The sequence below is a fragment of the Cyanistes caeruleus genome, chromosome 5, assembly GCF_971803275.1.
Source record: "Cyanistes caeruleus chromosome 5, bCyaCae1.hap1.1, whole genome shotgun sequence".
In the NCBI taxonomy this organism is placed as follows: domain Eukaryota; kingdom Metazoa; phylum Chordata; class Aves; order Passeriformes; family Paridae; genus Cyanistes; species Cyanistes caeruleus.
In genome coordinates this window covers 44,526,999-44,553,395 of record NC_141705.1, presented here as the reverse complement: position 1 = coordinate 44,553,395, position 26,397 = coordinate 44,526,999, and the positions used below count along the sequence as shown (strand labels likewise).

Sequence of the window (26,397 nt, the reverse complement as noted above, 5' to 3'; positions counted from 1 at the left end):
CTCTAAGTGTGAAAGTATGCATATACTTGAGTAGAGATGAACTTTAAATATTACTCAGGGATGTCAAGGAAATTAAGCTCTGCCCCAAAATAAAAAGAAAACAAAGTATTTTTGCAATTTAAAAAAATATTCTCACTTCTTTATGAATAAATTGAAATCTGTATATGGAATAAGAGTGAAATGAGAGGAACCCCAAACGCACAGAGATCGGTCACTTTGTAGAAGCACTGAATTTCTTAGTTAAGTGCTTGCTGCTATGGAGGAAAGAGTATTCACTCAGCTCTTCGGTTGATACTCAACCTATTACTGTCCATTAAAAAGGTTTAAAAAAGAATGTTGTTCTTATAGTAAAACATGTAAACACAGAATTGAAATCTGTCACAAGTGTATCTTTCTCAGTGAGCATAAGTGGTGTTGGGAGATGAGGCCTCATTTCAACCAGGACAGACTTGAGCTAGGTCTTTTTCTTTACTCAGAGAATGTTGTAGAAATACCGTGTTAATTATTGCATTGGAATGAGCAAATTTTTTTTTTTAACTTTCTCTTCACTAAACTGGTTTGCTTTGATCTCTGCTAGAAAAATTGCTGTGTATTTAAAAAGCTTATGGAGAATTCTTTTTTTTCCCCCTTTGAAAATACATTTTGTTCTTAAGATGTGCCTGTTTTTTGGCACAGGCAGAACGGAGAGCTGGATTGTCCTTTGTGTTCACGTTGTGCCTGTCCCTCACTCTGCTCTGTGACTAGCTGGACATTGAGGTGACAGGTGAAAGCATTTGCTGCCCCAGTTGCTTTCACAGCCAGCTGTATTGGCAAACCTGAGCGCTGGCCTTCAGTAGCTTAGTTCTCTCTAGGGATTTGTTACCCTTTGAGTTGTCTCTTTGACCTATTATATCTCTTAGAGTCTCAGTTTTGGTATTTGCCGTGGCTTTGGTCAGTGCGTTATCTGAACCTCTCCAAAGGTTTAATGCGCTTATCCTCTTGGAGGTGGAAAGCAATTATCCCTGTCTCCTGCAAGGAAGCTGGTCCAGAGCAGACAGTGGGGAGGAGATGTGAGCAGTGTGATGCACAGCACCTGACTGCTGTTGGGTGTGGTGGGTGATGGATGGGTGCAGAGATGCAGAGCATGTTGCCTGCTGCGCACAAGGGTGCTGGGAGCTGCAGCCTGCCCTGGGCTGTGTGTATGAGCACAGCCTTCCTGCTTCTGCCTTGCAGAGAGGGCTGAAGATGCTTTGGGCCAGAATAATTGCCATGGGAACATTTCAGTGCATGCTGTTTCACCGGGGGTGGTGTTGGTGGGAAAACACGCTCCTGATCTCTCCCTCTTCCCTGGTGTTTGAGTTGTGCTGCAGGTATGTTAGGAGGAGCTCAAGTAGAGCTGCTCAGGTTCCTTTCACTGGCTGGAGGGATGAGTGATGCCTCCTGGAGAAGGTGATACAGTATGTACTGTGACAGCAGATCTGGGAATGCCCCTGTGAGCTGATTTGGCATCCCTGAGGGTGAAGGGGACTCTTGCCCCCTGTCTTCCAGCTAGCAAGCTCCTGAGCATCAGTTCAGCAAACTGTGCCTTGGGAATGTGCATGGAGAACAAACAGTACTCTCAGGAGCTGAGAGCTCTTGGGTTTAGGTGACTGACTGTGTGGCAGGTATTGAACCTGTGAGAGAGAGAATAGAACTGTGGGCTTGCAGGCTTTCATGTCATTTTGGTGCAGGGGGCAGTAGTGAAGTGTTTTGCCAAGTTGTTAACTACTGGCTTCTCTAACCTGGATCACTTCACCTTAGAAAGAGATCAGAATAACCAGTCTGAAATTTGTAATTTCCAGAGGGGATAGAGGAACACCTGAGAGAAAATTATTTATTCAGCATCAGTAAAGAGTGTTTCTTGGTGCTTCTGAGCGGACTCGTATCGCTTAAAGCTGTTTCGTGTGTCCCAAAACAGTGAAACTACGTAGGGAAATTATCTGCATACTTGCTTTTGTAAGATAATTTCTAAAAAAAAAAAAAAACCCAGTCATTTTGGCTTATCCATCTTTGCTTTACTAATACTCAAAAGCAATTTCTTACTAAAATGTGTTGACAATGTGCTGTTCCCACTAGCAACCTCCACCCTCTTGCTTAACAGAAATAGAAGGGATAAATTGTCAACCCCCTTGCAAAGCCAATAGATCATTTTAAACATTTTTTTTTTCTCCCAAATGCTTGCTAAGCATTATGTCAGCGCCTTTTATTTTCTACTTGAATGAATTCAGCGGCAGCAGAGCAGTCATTATTGTCAACAGGAAGGCTTTATTGGTGGTGGACAGTGAGGTCTTGCAAGTCCACTGGTGGTGAAAGCTGACAGCCTTGCCACATCTGGATGTATCTGTGCCAAATTTCTTCAGTTTAGTTATATACATAACAGAATTTGATCTCTGTGTCTTTTAGGACACCTTTTAGGAACAGAGACCGTAGAGACCATATTGCTTTTAGTTGTTAATTTAGGGAAGAAGGTGAGATTTTACCTCAGCTCTGCTAGCAGGTGTTCTGGCTGTGCTGAGAAACTGTTGGGGTGCTAACATTGGGTTTGACTGCGTGTGTGTGCTGATAAGGTGCTGGCATTAAGCAGGGTCTTGAAGAAACTACTTCAGTAGTTTGCAGATGCCTTGACAGTGGTTGGAAGCGCTGGCCTGCAGGACAGCCACTGGTATTTTCTTTCTCCATGCAGGCTGGTTGTCAGGTTGCAGGTGCTGGCTGCATGTTGCTTTCTGTGGAAGCTGCTTTTTCTTTCTTAGTTGTAAAGTGATACTTGCCCAGATGGTTACCCAAAAAGTGGTGCTGCAGCCAGCTCAGAAATCTGCTGTTGTGTTGGTACAGTGTTGTTTCCAGTGAATTTTATGAGTGAGGATGGAAGCATTTTCCTGTCTTTTCTTCGCGGTGAATAAACCCTTTTCAGTTTAATGGTGATTTTGGTGGGAATAGGAGTGTTAAACATTAAAGAAAAACAAACCATTACTGGAGTTTTTAAGTTTCCAGGCACTCTGGTGTCAGGCTATTCCAACCACTTCCTTCCTTTAAGTGATGTATGGCAGGAAGAGCAAATGATGGCCTCGTGTTTTGACTGGAAATCTTTGTAAGGAAAAAATGGTCAGTTTTCTGGTTGTTTTAGTGGGTCTGGTTATCCAAGTGAGTTTTGAGTCTCTCCCCCCGGTGCTACAGCTGATTCTGTGCCTGTGAGGAAAAAATGCAGCCAACCTGAAGAACTTTGTCAAAGGGCAATGTCAGTCCCTTGTAAACAGTGTGTTCAAGCAAATTATAGATGTAATGCAGAAATTACTGGATTAAATTCTCTGGTTGATATTGTGATTGCAATTGTCCATCTGGTGTTAAAAACCTATGAATGTGTGATGCAGATTCAAGCATTTTGGCTCTTGCTGTAAAAGGGAATCATGATAACTTGGATCAGAATGAAGCCAACATAATAAAATATAAATCTGCAGTTAATATTAGTTTGCAAGTTCATTAAGTAGTGTATACTTTCCTCCTCCAGTGGGCTATAAATAATAGGTTCTGCTACAGCTTGCACTCTGATGTAGCTTGTTTCCACTGATGGAAATATTTCAGAGGTTCTTTGCCTCTGTGTTTTCGTCCCTACTCACTGGAGCTAATTAATTCAAGGCATCTACTCCCTGATGATCTTGATTTATTCTGAGAGTTTGATTTCTTTCATTTGTTGTTGCTTTCTTGGGTTATTTTTGACTGTCGTTTGTTGGAGTACCTTGGATATATACCTTCTAGAGAAACACTTGGCACAGCAGGGAAAACTGTTGGAAAATGAATGAACTGCAACAATGAACTGCAATAAAATCAGTGAAGATTTATGAAGCAGGAATGCTTTGACTCACTGTGATGATGATGAAGATTCCTCTATTATCTGTGTGTCTTGGTAGTGCTGTGACCCCTGCAAGTACTGGAGGAAGGATGGGGATGTATGCATTGTAAAGAGAAACCAGCTCTCTTAATGATGATGTGTTGGCAGCTATTCCCCCTCCTTTGGGTAGAGGGGAGTACAGGTGTGAAAAAGTGGTGGAAAGTCCGTCATGCTATTCAGGAGACACTCTGATGAAGCACAAAGCGCTGCTGTCACATCTTGTCCTGCGCCTTGACCCCATCCAGCAGAGCCTTTCACCTCATGCTTAATTGTCAGTGAGTCTTCCTGTGAGAGGTTTGTCACAAGTTCTTTAAATGTAGCTGTTCTCATGAGCTGTGAGTGTTGGGGCAGAGCTGGGAATACCTTGACCACCCACAAAAAGGTTGGAGCTACATAGTGCCCTGCAGTGTGTGTGCAAAGAGGGCCAGGAGCTGCAGGAGGAGGATGTAGGATCATGACTGCACCTTCTTTCATAATGGACTTCAGCTTCAGCCTACCAAAAATAATGTTCAGATTACCTGTTCAATTTGTAACAAGTTCATTAAAGAAGAGTTTTCCTTCAGTTGTTAAAAACAAAACATTTTTATTTGTGTTGTTGTTTAGAAATGTGCTACTTTAGAAATCATGTGATGTTTTGAAATACTTATGCAGGCTTTAAGGAAGGCTTCTTTACTCCTGTTTGTTTTCTGATGGAAGGTGGTTTTTAGGGTCAAAGAGGATTTTCTTTCTCTCTTGTTTTAGGTATGTTTCAGTGAAATGAAATAAAACAAAAAAGAGATTTGTATGGCTTTATCATGATAGAAATTCCATCAGCTTTTGCTATACTGGCTATTCTTAGGTTATACATACTGGATGCCTTGTGGTAAACCTTAGCTTGCAAATGGTGCTACTTTAAAGCAGGATTATTCTAGTGCATGATTTATGGGAAATCAGCTCAAAGACCACAGCAACTCTGAAGAGTTCATTTTTTGTATGCCTACAGAGACTTTGCCCTGGAGTAAGCAATGAAGGATTTCCGGGAAGATATTTAGATACTGAAATGGCAGGAGGATGTGTAGCTGGTAGGGTTGGAAATACTCAGTGTTCTAGACTGTTAGTGGGACATTTTTGATTTTTAGCATGTCAGTTTTTTCCCCACTTGCAATTGGAGTGAAGAAAAAAAGATGCTCCAGATGGTCCCGCTCCAGCCCAGAGCCAGAGGAGCCATCTCACTTCAGTGGTGTGATCAAAACAATCCATGAATTGGTGGCTTCTGCTACATCGTGACAGGCCTGTGCTGCTTTCTCCTGGGCAAGCTACTGCTGCCACATGTTTTAGGTGGCTGTGCCAGGTGGGGAGCTCTGCTGTGCTGTGGAGTGTTGGTTTAGGTCAGTGTTGAATGCCATCAGCCCTGGCATTTCATGTGCTTCCTCCCAGCCACGGTCCCTGTGCAGCCGTGGCTAGGCTGCTAAATGCCAGTTGTATGACCATGACAAGGACATTGGAGTATAAAGCGGGATCCAGGCTCCCTGACAGAAATTTCCATGTGAAAAACCACTGTTAATTCACCGGCTAGAGTTCAGGGCAAAGGTTTAGATCACGTCTGTTTTTACTCTAACTTGATTGCTCACCTGTAGCAACCAGCCTGTCTGAGAACAAGAATGTATGCAAACTCCCCAGGCTATTATTCTGTATTAGAAAAAAAAGAAAAAAAAGGGGGCTGTGGTATGACTTTAGACTTAATCATCATTTATCCTACCCTGAAGGCATGGAAGTTAATGATGATATAGATCTGTGTGGTTTTGTGTTCCCCTTGACTGAGCATTAGAAATAATTAGGGCTTGTGGGATGGATGCACTGATGGTGGAGATGAGCAAAAAATATTATATATTGTCTTCCAAGTTTGCTGGCAAAGATACAGGTGCTAAGTGTGTGCTTATGGGGTCTGAGGTTTCTTGCTTTTTTGTTGAGATAAAACTAGCTTGCGCTGAGGAGAAAGGAAGTGGGAATAAATGAGTTCTGTTATTTTGAAGCCTTTTAAGATTATGGGCCAAGCAGAGTTGCTGGTAATTTCTGAAGAGATTTCTTTTTGGCAGGGTTAGCTCTGCAGTATCCCAGGTGCTCCTGAGTACAGCTCTGGGTTATGCCCGTGGAGTAGGCAGTGCTGGGGCGAGTCCAGGAGTCACCAGCTACACAAGAGCTGGCACTAGACCTTTTGAAGTATGGAAGCCTTGCACACGTAGCTGGAGGTGTTCCTGAATTACTTCCTTTGGTGTGCTGAGTGTTTGGATTACTTGGTTATTAAACAGCCACAGCCAAATACATGCTGACAGTCATCATAGGTTGAATAGGGAAGAACTGGTTCTGTTCCTGTTTTCCTCTGTTCCAGGTGTCTATTTCACCTGCTGCTTGCTCACTGATTCTTCTCCAGCCTGGCCAACCAGCGTTTTGTTTTTTTTTTTTTGTTTTTTTTTTTTTTTTTTGATAAAAACCATTTCAGCAAAAATACTGTTCCGGCCAGGCTGGAAGGTGGTGGGAGGAGAGGTGGTGCTGAGCCTGTCTGGGCTCGTGTAGTGGGAGCAGTGTCCATTCCAGTGACCTCTCTGGCAGTGCAGGGCAGGAAGGCTGCCTGAGAGAGCATCCCCAAAGTATGCACTGCTGCCATGGGGAACTCCTCACCTGGGCTCTTGGAGGAGACACCCCCTTTGGAGTGGGGGATGCAGGGGCCCTGTTTTGAGGTGGGCTAGTGGCCTGGAAATTATGCAAATAAAGGACAGACATATGGAAGTGACTGGGGAGGGTGCTGGTGGGGAATGTGCAGACACCTTCTATCTCGAAAGAACGAGCGATAATTTGTGTTCCTATACTAGAATTTTGGGGCTTCTCAAAGCAAAACATCTCTGTCCTTGGAGGTGGTTTAGGTTACTGGCTAAATGTATTCGTCAGAGCAGATCGATGCAGTGCAGTGATTCTGATGCTACAGTGTGGAAGCAGCCCTGAGCAGATGCCTGCAGTGGGGCAGTCTGTGTCTGCTGTGCCTCACAGAGCTGTGCTGGGAGCCCCTCTGCTCTCCACAGCAGCCCAGGGACTGCTTCAAGTCACTCCTCACTTTTGCCTTCCTGGCACATGAGTTTTGAGTTACTACTGCATGGTGCCTGTCAAAAGGTGTGTTCCAATCCTGTTAATTTACTCTATGCAGATATGAGAGGATACGAGAAGAACCGAGTCTTTTCTAGCTGGGGATTTAGTATTCATCTCTGCTAGCTGACTCACTAGTCAGAAGATTCCCACTGACTTGACTTAGAGTTGAATGGGCTGTATTATCTTTTCATATGCAGAAAATTATTTTGAATTTGAAGTTAATAACAGCAATTTAAAAATTGTCATTGATAGAAAGATAATACAATATTTAGTTGTATCATGTTCTTTTTATGATCTGATGTTTGAATAAAGCACTTTTTCTGCTTTTTCCTTAATTAGGATGTCATGAAGAAGCTTGTGACATCAAACACAGCATCTAATTACATTCATTAGTAGCATCTCCAGGACAACTTTTAATTAAGTTGTACAATGTAGATCAATACTTGTTTTGCATCCATTGCAACTTAACGACAGGAATATACTGTTCTGCACAGTTTAATTACAGTGACTGTAACAGAAGGAATTTGAGTAAACCTGCCATTTTAGCAACTTCACTGCTGTCTCTTGCTTTTTAAAATAGTATACAGTTATAATACGGGATGTGTCTTATTTTGAAGAGTATTTTAGGGTCATTCTTTTTATCCCAAGAAAATGCAGTGTAGTTCAGGAGCACTTGGATGGTGCTTGGCTTCAGCTGAAGCAGGAGAAATTAATGACCGTTTTACCTGAAGACTTCATAAGGGGAAAGACTGGGCATTACATAGGGGTTATGGTGATACTGGGTGACATACCTAGTGGTAGGTGATAGCAGTACTTTTATTTCGCACGGGCTCTGGGGTGGAAAGCCACCTGATTGTATGTTTACTTACTGTGAATATAGTCCAGCGTAGTCTCTGAGTATTGCTTCCACCACATGTCCTGTAGTTTGGTAGCATTGACAGCTTCCAACTGTTTCCTCCCCTGGCAGGAGAAAGCAATCCAGAAATAAAAGCCCTGAGCCACCAAATGTGTTTTGCTCAACATCACAAAAATTTAATTGACCAGGCAGGACATGTATGCCTTGTGATAGTGTCCTGCATTAATACTTGCATACATTGTGAAAATATCTGGATAGGCAAATCACTTTTAAGAAAAGTGTTTGCCAGATCTCTGTGTTGTATTTTTTTTGTGTTTTGGCCTGGTATATGAGGGACTACAGCAGTCAGCCTTCAGTGCAGTACAATGATAAAGACAAAATTGATTTAGAGAACTTTGGTTTCTTTCAAACTAAATAAATTGCTTAGTCTTCATGTGGTTTTAAATGTTCCTTATTATTTTAAAGGAGCAAGCTTTGCTGTTTAGTGTACTTCTGGATTTTCTTACTGTGCTTCCATAAATGCTCTAGCTCTGAGGATTAGTTATGATACGTGCCTTCAAATTTGCATGCAACCTTCTTGTTTTTCTTCTGTTGCAATCTTTTAAGTACCTACATCGTTGCAGTTCTAAAGGAAAGAGCACAGAGCCTCTGCACCCATTTCAGGTCTTGCTCTTGGTCTAGATAATCATGTGTTAGATAGTCTTGAAAGTCCAATTACCAAAACTTGCAGTGAGATTTTCAAAGAGCACACAGGGTGGAGGTCAGGAGTTGAAGACCCAGGGAAGTCCTTGCCTTTTCAGGAAGGACATGAATACAAAAAGTGAGGTCTTCTGCAGACAAATATGCTGAGTGATTGTTGTAGTCTGATGAAGTGTGCTGTTAAGGTAGACGAAAGTTGCTCCTAAATTGAGATTTTGGATGGCAATTGATGATTCAGAGGCAATCTTCTGCCTAGGAGATTTAGAACCCTGGTGCAGGAGGTGAAAGCTCAACCCCAGAAGCCGCTACAGTTTTTCTTAGCTGAGTTAAATTTGCGTATGTTTAGTCACCTCTGATTTTTCAGGTAGTAGGAGAGGAAAAAATGTTACAAACTTGGGAATACTTTTTGGCTGTTTAATGTAAATTGTTTGTTGCTTGTGTGACTTAAAACTACTCATGAATTTTTGTGTGTAGAAGAAAAAAAAAAATCCCTTGCATAGCTTATAATGAAGATGTCAAAGACTTGGAGAAAAATGTGGAAGTGGAAGAAAATAACAGATTCCTGATGAGATTAATACTTGCACATATAATACTTCAAAAATTAAATTCTTGTTTCATTTTTGTCTTAAGGGCCTGATTATGCCAAAGAATACCTGCCACATTAGAACAAATGTGTTTATTATCATGCATAGATTTTTGTGACTGTATTTCTATACCTATATACTGTATGTCTTGTGTATACTCACAAACATACAGTGTGCATGATGTACTTATTCCCCCCAGAAAATCAAGGTCCTAGGAATGTGAAGGATCTGGATTTTACAGATGTTCAGTGCACTTGCAGCTTGGTTTCTGTGGCAGGTCTCAAAGGAATAAGCTAATGCATACATAGAATTATTTTCATTGTATGACCTCATTGTTAGAGGAGTTCTTGCATTGTTATTCTGCTTTACAGAAATCCAGCTTCCTTGGTTAATTATAAACAATCTGTTTACCAGAGCCATCCACACCTTGTAATATCTGCTGAAATTTGTGATCTGTCCATCTTTAACAGGTTTTTTCTTTTATTTTCAGTGAATTTACTGGACTCACGTACAGTAATGGGAGATCTAGGATGGATAGCCTACCCAAAAAATGGGGTAAGTTTCTGCTCTTGTTTGCCTTCTTTCTCTCAGAATTTACTAATTGCTTCCATCCGGAAAGTAGTCTACTGGGTTTAAAAACTCTCTAGAGCGATTTGTCGGCAGTGGAGAGAAAAAAATAAATAAAACAACAAGCTGTGACTGAAGAAATGGAGCTGTATGGCTGGGGGATTGATTTATTTTTGCAGCAGAGCCAGCCACAAGTATTAAAAAAAAATCATGAGTCAGCCTCCTCCCCCCTCACCAAGAAAATCCATGTGGTTATTTAAATTTCTCTTAAATTATAAATTCTTGGATGTTTTCTTGAGCCTTTGCGGTAAATGTGGAACACAATTTTTTGGAAGTTATCTTCTGAAAAGCAAGATCTGGAAGATGACTGTTAGCTTTAAATGAACAAGGCTGTTCACAAATACGTCTCAGATTCATGGTAAAGTTCTTGGACCTGATTATACTGAAACAGGAGCTGGGTTCTGAGCACTTTGAGGAGCTTCTGTCTCTTACCATTACCTATATTAAGAGCAGTTCATCCTCAAAAGAGACAACTGAGACAACAAGGGCGGGTTCCAAGAGGATGGAGCCAGGCTCTGCTCAGTGGAGCTGAGCAATAGGACAAGAGGCAGTGGGCAGAAACTGATGCACAGAAAGTTTCACCTGAACATGAGGAAGAACTTGTTTATTGTGTGGGTAACAGGTTGCTCACAGAGGTTGTGGAGTCTCCCTCACTGAAGATGAGTTCAAGAACCCTCTGAACATGATCCTGTGCTGTGTGCTCTGGGATGGCCCTGATGGAGTAGAGAGGTTGGACCAGATGAGCCCTCTGTGTTCCCTTTCAACCTGACCCATTCTTGTGATGCTGTAGCTGAAAGAACCTGGCCTTCTAATTTTATAGTTTAAATAAATGGTGGAGTTTAGATGCATTAACACCCTCCAGTGTATCTGCTTGACCTGACAGTGAGCAGTCTTGGCTGTGATTTTTGGTGTTTGGTTTGGGGCACCTGCAAAGCTGTACTGTGACAGAGATTTGGTGCAATCTTGAAAGGTTGATTTCTGCACCATGCTGGGTATTCCTGTCAGTTCCTGAAAGGAATGAGCACTGTGTGAGGTGAGGAAGCATCCTAAGTTAGAAATGGTGCATGACTGAGCCCTCCAACAGAGCAAGTCTCAGGAATGTGTTATTCCAGAGTTTTAGTCACCAGATGAAACAGACTGCATAATTGTCTCAGACTCCCGTTGGATTGTTATATAGGTGGAGCTTATATAAAATTCAGCCAACCATGAAAAAAAAATTATATATATATATGCAAACGTATATATGTACTAGACAGTAAATTAAAGTCTGTCTTTCTGTATATTCTGTATGGGTGAAAGGTTATAAAAATGGCAGCGTCAATCCATGTGTGTGAGACTCACAAGCTGCATGTTTACAGGCACTGGCTACAGCAGGGTTATGAAAGCTACACAGGGATCTGGTTTTATTTTCAATTCATTCCAAGATTTAATCCTGTTACAATTAGTCTATAATGTTTTTTAAAAAAAAAATTCTATTGATTTAAAGCTGAAAATAAAACTTACTCTGCTTGCTTGTGTGGGCATCAGAATAACCAGAATAACCAGTGCTGGCAGAGCAATATTTTGGTGCCATGGTGCACCATAAAGATCCCAATATCCATTTCTTAAAGGATGATTTTATTTTTTTTTACCTTTTTGAACATCCTCTGGTACATCCCAATGTCCTTAAATGAATGTCAGCAGGAAAACAGGACTGAGAAGTTCAGAACCCATCTGGATCTGCATGTATAGATGAGTAAATCAAAAGCTAACTATCCTACACATAAGCTGCAGTTGTATCTTTTCATTATTTAGGGAAACCTCTCTATATTTACAAGCTCAGTTTCCAAAGAGCACATAGAAGTACACTCAGGAATGCCAAATTAAAGGTTACTGACTCAATAGGGAGAAGTTTTTTTTTCTTTAATTGACTTCTGCTTTGTATTTAAAAGTGAATTAGGCAGTTGGTTTTCAAATTTCCAGAAATCTTGTCTTAATCTTCTTTGTTTTCATGGGACATCATAATAATCCAAGAGGTTAGTTCAACTGTCTTTTTCTTTTGATTAATATATTTGCAGTATTTTATAAGTACTAAGAAAGGTCTTCCCAGAGTTACTTCTCTGGCTGCTGTATCTGCTCTGCAATCAGCTATGCTGCAGTTACACACTCTTTGCTTAATTTTTTTTACAGGATTTACCTAATGTAAGTATTTAAACTCACTCTCACTTCAGGTTTTGAATTTGGAAAAGGAGGGAGCTTTAATTGAGATCAGAGACAGGCATTCTCGTGTTTCAAGGCATTCTCACACAGGTTTGTTATCTCAGGATGTTCTCCTAGGGAAAATTTTCAAGGTCCCTGTATCTGTCTGCACAGCCCCCCATGAAGGAAAGGAGCAAAAATGTCAGGTTGTGTCACACTCTGCAGCACCAGAGTGTGTAGATGTTCTGAGGTAAACTTTTTGATGCATGGTGTTTTATTATTGCTGTGAACAGGATCCTGTGGAGTGCAATCACTTTTCAACAGTGGTGCAGTTCCAACTGAAGATACTTTGGTACTCGTCCAGTGTTGCTGGTACTCCACTTGATTTTTATTTTTTTTATTATTACAATCTTAATTGAACTTAAATGTTTTTCCTAGAACCAGAACTGCTAGAAGTAGGAGACTGTATGGGGCACAGTTGCTGTTAAAAAAAGCAAGTGTTTAGTCTTCAGCATTGTACGCGAGTGCTTGGGAGAAATTATCTTCATATCACAAAGGCTCAAGCTGCTAGGTTTTGAAAACAGATTTCCACATGTAAAACAAACAAACAAAACCCCACAAAAAGCCCCTATCAAGACAATTGGGATAAGAAGTCCAGGCAAGCCAAATGAATTTGCTTTTGGCAGATCCTTTGTAGATATCATAGTCTAAACTTCTGTTATAGCTGTGTGCCATGTTAAGTTTTGTGCATTGAATCTTTAAAACATTGCAAACCTTCAGAAAGGTCCAGCTGCCCTTGTTTAGTCTCATTTTCACCTCGTTTTTGCTGAACACAATGGGAAAATGTGATCTAACATGGGAAATGAAAGCAGCATTGTATGGGAAGGAGACTGACTCTCCAGCCTGGAGACAGATCAGGCTTAAAGGTAGACCTGTTTCGTGCTTGTCATATCAAATGAAGAAGCACTGCAGCTGCTAAGTCTCCCCAAGATCAGACCTTGATCCACTGCTGAACAGTGTGTGCTGGCTCCTCTTGTGAGAAGTGGGTATTATGGGAAGGGAGACAAGCACTTCAGTCAAGGGTATCCTCTGAAGTGCTTCATCTGGCGAGGCACTTATTGGGTACTGCTTTGGGTGGTGGCCATTATCCATGCAGCCTTGTTGGCCTTCACATTCCCCATGCACATGGAAGGTAAGAAAAATCCCCCTCTTCCTTCAGAAGGAATACAGAGGGATGCATAGGAATGAGATGGCTGAAATATGCTATGGCCAAGTTGGGTTTTGAAACAATGCCTCCTGGTGTGAAAAACCAGCTGTTGAGCAGAAGAAGGACATTCTTATTTCTTCTGCTGCTTTTCTCTGAAGGATAAGTAAATAGCAGTAGTGTGGCTTCCTGGCTGCCCCATGTGGGTTCAGCAACTTGCAGCAGTTGTGCAGTCACCTCTTAAACCTGCATTTTATCTGTTAAAGTGTGAGCAAAGTTCCTGTGAGGTCCTCGTGGCCATGGAGCTCAGAAAAGGGACTCACTCCCTGACAAAAGAGCATGGTCAGCATGGAAAATGCTGTCCTTTTTATAGTCAAGTTAGGAGTTGATCCTGTTATTACATGCCAAAGGGACAATTTTGACTTCTTTTGTGCAGCTCTTGTAGGTTTGTTTTAACTTGAAGGAGGTTACTGTAATTACCAGAGGCTATATCAGGAAAGTCTGGTCCCTCTTGTGTAGTAGGAAGCCCTCCAAGCACATGAACAAAACCAGTCAGGTTTTCTATTAAAGGCTTGTACAGCAGGCCTGCAAAATCTTTTACCTCTGGACTGATTCCTGAGGCACTGCTTAGGATTGCCCAGAGTGGGCACATCAGAGGTTTGTGTGTGCTGTGCATGGCTGTGACACTGGACAGCTCTGACCTGCAGAAACTGCCTGTGCTTCTCTGTGCTAAACATACACTTGTATCATGTGGAAGCTCACAGAGGCAGGAGAAACAGAAATATTTGTGAAATACAGAAAAATGTGTGAAATACAAAACCAGGAATATTTGTGACAGAAATAGTCAGGTGAGGTCAGGCCGTGTTTGCAGGCTGTATTGAATCCTCTCCCTCCCTTGATTTGGCAGGAGCCTGTGTCATGCATTTCAACTTGCTGCAAAGCCATAGCAGGGGCAGAAGCTACAGAGCACCCTGCAAACCCATGATGTGCAGTTTTACCTGGTCAGGCCAAGTGAAAAACAAAGTTGCTGATTAAAATAAAATCTTTCTTTAACTGGTTTGATTTATTCAGCAATTGTGTCTGATTTTTGTTCCAGTGTCTATTATAGGGCTGATTTACTTGTTTCAGACCCTCCCTTCTTTCACTGTTACTTTAAAACCTCTTTCTTTACAGATTAGAAGTACTCTGTTTCTGTCCAAATCAGTGCTGCACACCTGCTTTGTTTTTTGCCCAATTCTCTTCCATCTCTTCCACCTCACACTGATTTTCCTGAACTTCCTGGTAGCACAGAACAGGAAAGTCTCTCTGGTCCTTGGGGTATTGGTTCTGTGCTGTGGCTCATTGCACAGCTCCATGTGATGGCCTTTCTTTTTCTTTAGGCTCAGACTGGAAAATAAATATGTGCTGAAGAATGTGGTCCTGTGGAGATGTTCATTTTCTGAAATGAATTGTGAGGGAGCTGGATGATTTCTTGCACGTGAACAGCAAGAAGGAAAGCAGTTGCCCCTCCTTTGGGTAGTTAATAAGGCTAAATACTGAAAGCTGGGGGATAAATTCAACTAGACTGATTATACAAGTTGCTTCTCATTTATGTAGGATATTGGTGGTCTTGATTTTTTGTTTGGTTTGTTTTGGCGGGGTGGGGTTTTTTTTTTCCAAGCAGCATTTCTGGCTTTTTTTTTTTTTTTTTGAGGACAGGTACCCTAGGCTGCCTCTTCAAAGTTAAAAATAACAGCAGTTTTAGATTACTCAGCATGATTTGGGAAGATATTCTTGTTGCTCTCCGTCAGTCCTAGTTCAGATAGAGATTTAACACGGGAATCCTGCATTGGAGGCAGTGATTGCCCTCAGGGATAGAAATAAAATAAAGGGGGAGGGGTGGGGGTAGTGAAAGGAGGAGGATTCTTGGCACCATTGAGCTGTGTCATGTAGTTATGATTATAATTGGCATTTTCAGGGCAGTACTTTTGGCAGCCTGTGGTTTTTTTCCCTGCAAATGCTGCTGCTCATCTGTGACCAGTGTAGAAAAGGAATTCAGAGGGATGTTCTCTGTGGTTTAACCCCAGCCAGCAGCTAAGTCCCACACAGCTGCTTGCTCATGTCCCTCTCCCCAGTGGAATGGGGGAGAGAATCAGAAGGGTGAAAGTGGGAGAACTCATGGGCTGAAATAAAGGCAGTTTAATCAGTAAAGCAAAAGCCACACTTGCAAGCAAAGCAAAACAAGGAATTCCTTCCCCACTTCCCAAGGGCCAGCAGGTGTTCAGTCATCTGCAGGAAAGCAGGGCTCCATCATGTGTAAGTGCTACTTGGGAACTCAAACACCATCACCCCAAATGTCCCTCCCTTCCTCCTTCTCCCCTGCTCTCTTATGCTCCATATGCCAAATGGTGTGGAATACCCCTTGGGTCAGCTGGGATCAGCTGTCCCCACTGTGTCCCCTCCTAACTCCTTGTGCACCCTCAGCCTTCTTGCTGATGGGATGGGGTGAGAGCCACAAAGGCCTTCACTCTGTGGAACCTCAGTAAGGAAAACATCCCTGAACTACTAATGCTGTTTCCAGCACAAATCTACAACATAGCCCACACCAGCTACCATGAAGAAAATTAACTCTGTCCCAGCCAAAACCAGCACATATGCACATAACGTGCAAGAATCCAATTTATACATTAGCAGGAAGCATGATGGAAATAAGTAATACTGAATAGCTGAAACAATGTTAATGGCACCCTAAAAGCCTGCAATTTGGCTGCTTTGTATGTTCACATTTTTGTACATGCATGGTTTAGTAAGAAACAATACTGCACATCTAAGGGTTTGAAGTAAATGGCGTAACCCAAACCCAAGCAGTAGTACTTAATGTTTTCTGTTATATACAGAATAAAGGACTTTTACATGAACCATGTGTGGGATGATGTTGAGCTCAAGAGTTGGAACATATGGGATGTTTTTTCCCTACTAGGATTTATTAAGGTAATGTGCAATATCTATATATATGTAAATATATCTATAGATATTGCATATTATATATAATTTATATATGTTTATATATATATATATGTTTATATATATAATTTTTATATATATATATATAAACTTCTGTCCTCTGTGACTCTCTGGTTCTTCATGGTCATTTTCACACATCCATGGGGCCATGATGATGTGTTTTCTTTTGGTTATACTGCCTGCTTAGTGTTCCAGAGTCACGTGTGCTTGTTTTGTATAGCCTAACTCCAACAAAAGAGCTTGAGCTCTGGGTTGGAATAAACTCCAGAAGTTAATAATGCAGTTGTATGAGACCCTTGTGGAGTCATACAACTTTTAAAACAGAGCTGACTTCATGTTCCCAACTCTGGAAGCCCCAGGGTGAGAATGAAGATGCTGGAGTGCATTGGGAGTAGGGCACTGCCATGAAGGGTGAATTTGGCCAGCAGACTGTCCCAGTTGGTGGATTTCCCTGCTGAGTGGTGCTGGTAGAGCTGCATTTGTTTCACAAAGCTTTGTTATTCCAGTCTGAATGTGAAGAGATGAGCTTTGCAATGGGGAAATGCATCTTGTGTGAGAAGGCTGATGGAGTTGGCTGTAGCACAGAGTCTTGGACTGGCCCACAGCCACTAGAGAGGAAGGGAGAAAGCTTTCATCCAGGTTTGCAATGAGTAGGACAAGAGAAACAGAATTTGTTTCATCTAAACTGGATCAGGTTAAATTTGATGAAACATGGCTTCTAATGGCTGGTCTGTGGGGCAGATGTGGGATTTCTGTCACAGGAGGTCTCTGACAGCAGGTCGGACTGTCTCTGCTACTCTGGTCAAGCAGAGTTCTTCTTTTCTGGGGTAGCAAACCAGGTTCTGACCTATTGCAGGCCCAAGTCTGAAGCCCTTCTGTCTGACAGCTTTTCCTGACTGTCTAGGATGAGATCTGTTTCTGTTTCCCTCTGAAGTCTGGTGTATGTTTTTTGTTGTTGTTTTTTTTGTTTGGTTTTTTTTTGGTAATTTTTTGGTTTTTTGTCTTGTTTTTTTAATCTTGGCCTGACTAAAATCAGGTTACTGTTACTCATTCAACAGCCTGCATTAAGATCCACTCTTGATACCTGCAATGTATTAGGTGCAGTATGTATCTGCTTTTAAAGCAGAGGCCCCTGTGCTGGACAAGAGTACTCATTGTATAGCCTTACCATTTTATTCGTGTCCTCTCTCATATCTCCTTTCATATCTGAAGTTTAATCTTTTTGCTCCATTTGGGACTGCTCTTGTTGTCCTGTCCTCTCAGCTGGCTGCCCTTTGGTTTGTGTGCTGTTGACATAAAACAGCATTTATTTGGGAGCAGCATCTGGCGAGGTGTAGGTCTTATTAAAGCAGATCTAAAATGCCTAGAGTACTCTAAGGTACTGTAAAATAAATTAATACTAGTGAGATTAAGAATAAAGCAAATCTTTATCTTGGCTGGAACTGTATTACTGGAATAATATATTCTACACAGGAAAAAATAAAGGTTGATCCTTCAGTATATCATTTTGTAAATACTGTTGTCAGCATTAGGTTCCTCCACATAGGATCATTGGGCAAACAATAATCTCCTTTTATGCTAAAATGTCTTTTTATTTCTCTACTGTCTAGGAATTACATTGGGGGATAAAAGAGCTTTGAAGAGCTTTATCTTCTAAAACCATTGTTTTCTTTGTTACTTTTGTGCCAATTTCAGAAATGTTGGTATCCAACAGTTAGCAACCATACAATTAAAATGTATTAATGTAGTCCTGTCATGGAAAATCTGAAACTATATGGAATAAAATATTACCATTACAGAATGCATATGCAACAGCCCAGGATTTTTAAAACATGCAGTAGGATTTTACAGCTTATGTTTATGAATTGTTGAAGTATATTTCTTACTGGTTCATGTGCCAAATATATGTATCAGTGGGTTACTTATCACTTAATTGCATAATCCTTTTATAAGACTTCAAATGCACTGGCCCCATTTGACAGAATATATTTTTCCTCAGGTTAATGGCTTTTTTTTTTTTTTTGGTAGCTAAATTCAAGAATGCAGACCTGTTTGATTTTTTTTTTTTAGGTTTTTTTTTTATGTTACTCATTCAGGAAAGCCAGCCCAAAAATTCATGAAAAAAATGAATGCTAGCTTCAGAAAAGTAAACACATAGTAGGTGTGTCCAGAAAGAGAACATTTTAAATGCAAAATTCCTGAAAATAGTGTTAAGATGGAAGCTGCTGTTTTGTCTTCATGGGAAGCCATTGCCTTGTGTATACACAGTGAATGAAGACAATAAAAATTAGAGGGCTTATTTGAAGACCCTTCACCTAGCTTGAAACCTGAAAGGAGAGCTTTCTGTTTGACTGCTGTTTTACTGCCAAGTCCTGATATGTGGTTATCCTACTGCTAAGAAACACTTCAGCAGCTGAACATCTAGGATTGTTAGAACAAACTTTCAGGTTATTAATGGAAATCATTCAGGATTTTCTGTTTGCTTGTCCTGATCAGAAAAACAGGGTGTTTTTCAGTTGCTGAAAGCTACATGCAGATGTGAAAAGGGAAGGTGGGACTGGGTTCTTGGCTACTGAAAAAAAAAGCCAGTGTTTTATTTCAAAGCCCTTCTTGCCCCAATATATTTTGGGTTGCTAGTCTTAATTTATCTTTAGATATCTTCATTTTGAGTGAAAAAGCATACCAAGCTATATCATTTAGTGTGTGCAACTACAACAGTACCCATGAGGTCTGTTGTTTTAATACTGAAAATACTGTAGCAAAACAGATTGGAGATTAAATATGAGGAGTATACAAGGATGCAAATCATGCTTTGGAGGCTTTTGTGTTAGCTCTGCTCCAAAGAAAAGTGGTAGATCCTCTCAGCAGCCTTTAGGCTCCTCAGCATGAGCAATGAAGCTCTGTTGAGGAGAATGTGGGTGACACCTGGCTATCGGTCGTCTCTGCGATACCGCTGTGATATTGTCTGCTCTGCTGTCAGGCTGCTGTGACTGATTGTCTGCACCCCATGGGATGAACAGTGAGTAGAAAGGAATTGCAGAACATGGTTGGGCTGCTGCTTTCTTTGCCAAGACAGAGAATTTGGGGAGACAAACAAAAAAACTACCAGAATTGTCTCAAAAAATAAAGACTGCCATCCTGAGGGGAGTTTTGAATGTTTAGGGTAGAGAGCAGTTATTGCTTCCATGTGTAATGGGACATCACTGATTCTTAATTCTATTTCAAGATGATTTACTAAAGACACATATGTGATGTAGTTGTGATTTATAGTTAGGAGTAAATGACAACTTGCATGTTAGTTTGATCCCCACCTACCCCTGTGTGGTGTTAGTGGTCTTAGTAAGGAATAATCCATGGAAGAGCTGCAGGGAGGAGGCAGGATTTGGCTCTGGGGTTGGTAAGGATGGAAGCTCCCCTGAGAAGAGTGGGGACTGTGGATCAGTATGGTGTGATGGAAGAGGAGGAGAAGAAATTGCCTGCTGAGCTGGGCATCCCTGGCACAGCTCACAGAAGGGTGATGATGGCAAGGAGTAGAGATTGCTGGTGGCTTTCTAAAACCTTTCTGGAACCTCCACACAATCCTTTATTTGCTTCCTTTTGCTGCTTTCCAAGAAGGAAAGTATCATTAGATACTTGGTTCTTACCAAAAATCTTTGATAAGCATTTAGCTTATTGTTATTTATTTCTCTTTGTCTTAATTATTCAAGCAAGTGCCAGGCAACTCCTTTGATTATATTTAATTATTGACTTTACAAAATGAGGAGTCAAAAAAATCAATTCAGAAAACCATGTAAAAAAAAGTGGATGTATTTAAATTGTTAGAGAAGTTCCCCACTACTAAAGCCTGGAACTTACTGTTTTCCATTTATTTGAACTAACAATATATGGAAGTGTCACGTAGATCTGTTACTGTTGCTGCAATAAAATAAACCAGAATCATGTAAAGATGTGTGTTTTCTGTGGCTAATTGCTCTCCTTGGGATGCTTTCTTGCAAAGATCAGGACTTCTGGCTCTGAAGTGGGGGGAGGACTGGATTTTCATGCTGCAGAAACTCGCATTTGACTTCAGCAAAAATATTTTGGGACAAGTGATTGATCCTTGTCTTCAGAGATTGTCCTATAATGACCTCAGTGATTCTTCCCATGATACTGACAGTGTTGACTGTGGTACACAAGATGCAGTTATCAGGAGAAGATGGCACTGGATATTTCTTGCTATGATTTGAGATATTCTTATCATTAATCCATTTTCAGTTTTGCCTCAGCTGTGAGAAAGAGCTGCTTGGTGTTCCTCTAGTGCAAGTCATCCCCTCCCCTGCCTCACTTAGGCTGTGAGATAGACCAAGAACTGGTGAGTGAGGGCAGGATGGGAGAGGAGGTGATGACAGGACTTCTTAAAGTATTTATTTATTCAAAGTCCTCTTCAGAATTATTTTTTTTTGAGGTATTTGAGTTTTTCTGTGGTGCACAGGTGCCACTCTTTCTGAGATAATAACCCCAAGACCTAATTGTACTCAGCAGCTATACCAAGTGTGGGGGAGAAATTGTCTGTTTTTGAGAAGGAGGATTTAAGAACTTGGGTTTTTTTTTCTTCCAGCTGTTCAGAAAAACTTCTGTCTGTGTTGGCTGCCTTTTTCATTGGGACCTCATATTTTAATTTGGGGGAGCGGGGGTTGGACAAGGGCACAGGGATTTTAGCATATTCAGCCTGCAGACTCCAGGTGCAGCACTGATGTGATTCTCCTGGTTTCCTGCTGGAGCCTGGAGGTCCTTCTTAAAATCTGTCACTTAAAGCTGAGGGTCATCAAAGTAACTTGTGCTCTGTATGATGTCTGCTCAGCGTGGCTTGCTCCCTGTTCAGTCAACAGTAAGGGACAGCAAAAATATGACCTTTGGTCTTGTGTTCAGAGGCCTTGGGGATGTTGAGGTTTGTTTTATTTTAGCTTTATTTGCTTCAGAAATTGAAAGACAGACTTGAGAGCTTTGCCTCAGTTTCAAACCTCCAAACTGGGGGGCTACTGGAGCTCCTTGCAAGACATAATTTTAAGTGGTTAGAACTGTACTGACTTCCTTAGTTGATTGCAGTGCAAATGTAAAGTCAGCTCATAAATCGTAGCCAGTGTTGTGATTACAAATCATTACAATAATGCTAGATTATTCAGTTTGTCACAAATCCTTCTAGACTACACAATTAAAGTCATAACTAGAAGTATAATCCTGTAAGATAAAGTTACTTCATTACACAATCTCCCTCTGGTTTACTTTTGCTTTTTATTTTGATGACAGATTCAATAACTGAATTTTTCTGTGTAGTTAAAGTGGGAACATACATACTTTTAATATCTCTGCCAATTCTGGAGTTAATTTTGCATTCTTGAAATTACTGATGTTGATTAATATAGTAATTGGGCAAAGCCGTGCTTTTCACTGTAGTGATGGGAAAATCAACTTTAAAATGATGAAGTTTTAGAAAGGAATTGTTGGTTAATGTCAATCACTAGAGCTGTCTTGTCACATGATCAGGAAATAAATTAGTTGTGATAGGTGGTACATTGTTGTGACTGGAAGGAGGTTGGTGCTTTCCTACAGAAGCAGTGACTGCTGTTAGTCTGCAGAATTACAGTGAGGCAGAAGACAGCTGCTGAACAGGAACAAAATGAGTAGTTGACTTGGGAATGGATTTTAGACCAAACCAAAATTTTTTGTACAGATTCAGACACCCATCTAATTTCTTGTGTGGTACTTGTCTCTTCCTGCCATTGGATGTCCTGATGGGAAGGAAGCTCCAGTGGGCTGAGGAGCAACTTGTGCCTGTCAGCCAGAGCTCAATGACTCAGTGTGTCAAAGTAATTCTGATAAATACCCAGACTGAGATAATCAAAACCCATCCAGGGATTTGGTTGTTGTCCTACTTATTAATTTTAATGATAATTGAATATCCATGCCGATTACTCAGGCTCTAAGTTCAGCTTCCCGAGCCCTGTGTATTAAATTTCAAAACACTGCTTCTTCAGAGTCTGGTATATTTAAGTCAGAGGGGCGGTCAGGCAGGAGCTACTGTGTCCTTTGGAGTCACAGTAAGTCAGTCTGGCAGAGCCTGTTTCTCAGAGCTGTATAAGTGTATTGACCTGGAAAATGTCTTCAGCCCCCAGGGGATTTGGTTATGATGCTGCCTGCGTATATTTTGAATATTTGTAAAAGGCTTTTGCTGTAAAGGTGTTGAAGAGAAAGCAGGGAATCTTAAGCAGACCTTGCTCGGTGTTTGTAAAGCTGTTTTGTTTCATGCCAATAGCCTGGGTAAACTTTTTGGATTTCCCTGTTCTCTGCCCCTTTTGAGCATAGCACTGCTGAGGGATTTTTTGCTTGCAGGGCTGTCTCCTCCAGTGCTAACTTGGGGTGTTCCTCAGCATTGCGGTTTGCAGAGGCTGACCTTGCTGAAGCTGGATGTACAAAAGTCCCTGTGCATCTCTGCAGGTGTTGCAGAGGGTCTTTTGTCAGAAGACAGAATCTATGCTGAGTTTTTTTGTGCTAGGGCAGGTTTTCCCAAAGAGTTCCCTGGTGCTTCTGACCCTGCTGGTAGACTCCATGGTGTTCCCATTGATCAAGGGTAAAGTGAGCAACTAAAATCCAAAATGGGGGCTAATGCCATAGGTGTCCTGTGTTTTCTTGAACTTGGAATGACCTAAGTTAGAAAAGTCTTGATTAATGCCTTTAAAAAACCAGATTGTCCCTTTCCTTTTTGTCAATCTTTGTTTCATTTGTTCAAAGATAAAGCAGCAAAGAGACAAAATAGAGTTTTGACAAAATAGAGACTAAACCAAGTTTTTTTCACACACAGTGGTGTGACTAAAGATACTACCTGGCAAATTTCCTTCCTTCTTTGCTCTGCAGAGTTTTAAAACTGAGAACTGTTTCTTTCCTCTATTACAGTAAATACATAAGGAATCAAAATTACATTAAGGAAGAAAGTTTGGCGACACCCTGCTGTTCAAATATGTTGATTGCAAATCATTGACATTCTAGAGATGCTATTCTCTTTGTTAGTGAGTTATAGTTGCAGTGCTAGTGAGGTAAAACAATTGGTTGGGAAGAAGCACAAGGTTATATAGTATTTATTTATTGTTTGAAAAGAAGAGCAGATCCATGAGTGTGTGAGCTAGAGGTAATGGTGATGTATTTTCATAGGATTTCAGGCCACTGGGTCTGTTAACATTATGCAGTTTAATCTCTTGTGGCAAGTATGGTGTCAGAACTGGTTCAGGGGTCCTTGCAGCAGGTCTCTAACCTTCATTTGGTCCACATCTTCTGGAGAGAGATTTCTTTGATTGAGTCATCCTCTTGTGCTAAGCCTATATCCCTTTGTAGCTTGTGCTAACACCTATCTGTCCTCATTGTAAAACAAATGAATCTTTCTAGCTCAAATTAATCAAACTTCAGTTCTCAGTCAATGGGTCTTTCCATGACTCCTCTTGCTGACTTGGCAAGTACATGCTATTCATCTCTCTCTTCTCCCAACAACCCTTTTCAGGCAAGTTAGCTGCCTCCCAGCCTTCTCTAATTTTTTAATGTTTTTTTATGCTATAAGTAGGGCTTTGATCTCTTGAGTAGCTGTGGACTCTCTTGTGGGTTCTTTGCAATTTATCCTAGCTGAAGTGACGCCATTTGAAAAGAAAATGGCTTTCTGAAAGCAATATTAGTAAACTGTTGCATTACCTCCTTTGCTCTGTGAGGCAAATAGATCACAACGAGAAGAAAATCATCCTTGTGATGGAAGCCAGGTAAAAATGAAGAGGGAGTCTTAGTGGCTGCTCAGCTGGTTGCTGTGGCAGGTAGGAGTTGCAGAGCAGTGGAAGATGCTCTATGACATGAAAATGCAGGCTAGAGCTGTGCTGAAGACTCTCATCATAACCTGTGGGATGGTTATGTGGTAAGGGGAGTCCATAGGAGGTAGAGGTGCTAATACATAAGTGCACCATGTACACAGGTTTTGGTAGGAAGACAGGTTCCTGTTACAGTGGAAGATAGAACCTTGGAGCCTCTTAAAGCTTTAGGAAAGGAAGGATTCTGTCCTGGCTCAGCACCTTACTTCTGTTAGGTAAAGGTGGTATGCCTTGCAAAGCCAAATACTTTGCAGCATCTCAGGACTCTGCATCCCTGAGTAGAGAGAACCAAAATCACCTGTGTGCTTGGACGGCCTGTCTGATTGCTTCAGTTGACACAAATATGAAAATTTCTCTTTTGTGTGAAGAGTGGTGGAGTTCTGGGCCTGGTCCAATGTCACTTGCTCACAAGGCAAGAGGAAGCTATTGAGAAGCAGCAGCAGGTTTTTGTGTTCTTCCCCTAAATGGCTAATCCCTTTACTCGATTCGAAATTTCTATCACTGCTTACTGTTCTAAGTTTCTTTGTGCACAATAATTTATGGATGAGAGCAAACATTATTAGCAAGCTTTATGTGTTGTACACTATGGGGGCAACATCTCAGCATCAGAGTGCCATTTCTTCAGCTGTCTTCTTTTCAGTGAGTATGTGTTTTGGTAAGAAGAATGATGTCAATTAACCACATAACCTGTAGAAGTGCTATTTCCTATGCTAATTAGCTCTTCCTCTGAGAACTGTACTTTTAATTTATTTTTCAAAGTGCATTCACTCTTTCTTTTCCTTTTAAACTTCAGCAGTTTGTGAAATATGCATCCAGGTTTGCTGAAAGGCTCTGAAGCTGACAGGACAAAAACTGAAAGGGGATTGATTTAATGGTTTAATTGCTAGATAATGATGAAACTGTGGTTGGAATTTCATGTTAGTGTGAAATGGCCAATCAGTCCATTTTGTAGAGTGAGAGCAAGGCCTAGGATAGGGCTGGATAAATATTCATCTGTAGCCTCTGTGCCAAGTGGTGCTTTTCAGGGACTCCTGAAGATTATGTAAAACGTTTTTTACCAGAAATTCAGACTCCAGACAAGAATTATCTTGCCTAGAAGAAAAATGCTGTTGCTGCAGCTTAACTGAGTTCTGTCTGTAAGCTGCACAAAACTGAGAGAAGGTTTCATTCAAGGATGACCCTACTGTGAGAATGTCTCTTTGACAATCAACTCCAAGTCACAGGCCCTTCCTTGCCTGTGGCTTTCTGACTGGTCTGCTGGGCTGGTGGGGGAGAAGAAGCACTGAAAGGAAACACCAAAGCCTGGATCTGTGCAGGATTGCAGATCAGAATGTTCAAGGTGGCCAAAATCCAGCAGGTCCATTGCCACCAGGTGCCAACAAACTGCGGTCTCCCACCTTAACCCAAATCTGCTGGAGGAAGGGTTGGTTGATGACAATCTCTTTCCTCATAAGGGAGTGCAGCCCCTTCCCATGTTCTTATATTCATGTCCTCTTTCTGCTCTGCCCCTCCAGGCTTCTAACCCACCATTCATCCCAGTGCACCCTGGATAGAAAATAGCAGTAGTAAGAGCTTGCAGCTTAACCAGCAGCCAGAAATGTAGCAACAGACCAATTCATTCATTTTTGACTTAAACTATTTTTAATAGTTTGTTCTTTGAAGAACTTCATGTCTTCAGCATTTCTGTGTTCTTCACCTCTGTACCTTGGGTCTGGAAGAGACTCTCAGTGGTGAGGGCAATATAAATGAACCTTAAATTATTTATGTACCCACTCTCTACTCCCACATGGCATAGGCATGTTGGTGCTAGCTTTAACCTGCCTTACATGATGAATACGTGTGGCTCATCATGGGCCTGGCTACCTGAAACTTCTGAGACTTCCTTGGATCCCCCATAGAAGTTCTGAATGATGGTTTAACTCCTGTGGCAGGTTCTCACTGTGGTTGATTATGCCCTGCCCCCCCATAACAGTTACCTTCCCTTCTCTTCAAAAGCATTCAATTTAAATTCCGGGATCTTTTGTTGGTTAGGCAAAAGCAAGTTAATAATAATTTTTTTCTCTGTGTATGTATTGCAGTATTGCCATTAGGTTAAACCATGGATTGCTTCTTGATTAAGAAAACAATTTGAGTTTTTCAGTTTCTTCTGAAGACTTCAGCAGCTTTCCTAGACTTTGCATTATCACAACTGTTTGCCAAAGCAGCATTTATTTTTGCACTGCAGATATCTCAGCTGAGTATTTAGCACACAATTGTATTTGCTTTCCTAGCCGTGTCATGTTGATGTTCAAGTGGTTTTTCAGTGGTTGTCAGACACCAGGAGAGTGTGGAGGTTGCAGGTA

At 41.2% G+C, this 26,397-nt stretch overlaps 1 protein-coding gene across 13 annotated transcripts in view; it reads left to right on the top strand.

The window, feature by feature from the left end:
• EPHA5 (EPH receptor A5) overlaps nt 1-26,397 on the top strand; it is a 193,017-nt gene that overhangs the window by 5,440 nt on the left and 161,180 nt on the right. For all 13 annotated transcript variants that reach the window (XM_086888280.1, XM_086888271.1, XM_086888270.1 and 10 more), the window contains one exon: nt 9,654-9,718. In XM_086888280.1, the coding sequence (XP_086744406.1) occupies nt 9,680-9,718 (39 nt within the window). In that variant the 5' untranslated portion in view covers nt 9,654-9,679. The remainder of the gene's footprint in view (nt 1-9,653; nt 9,719-26,397) is intronic.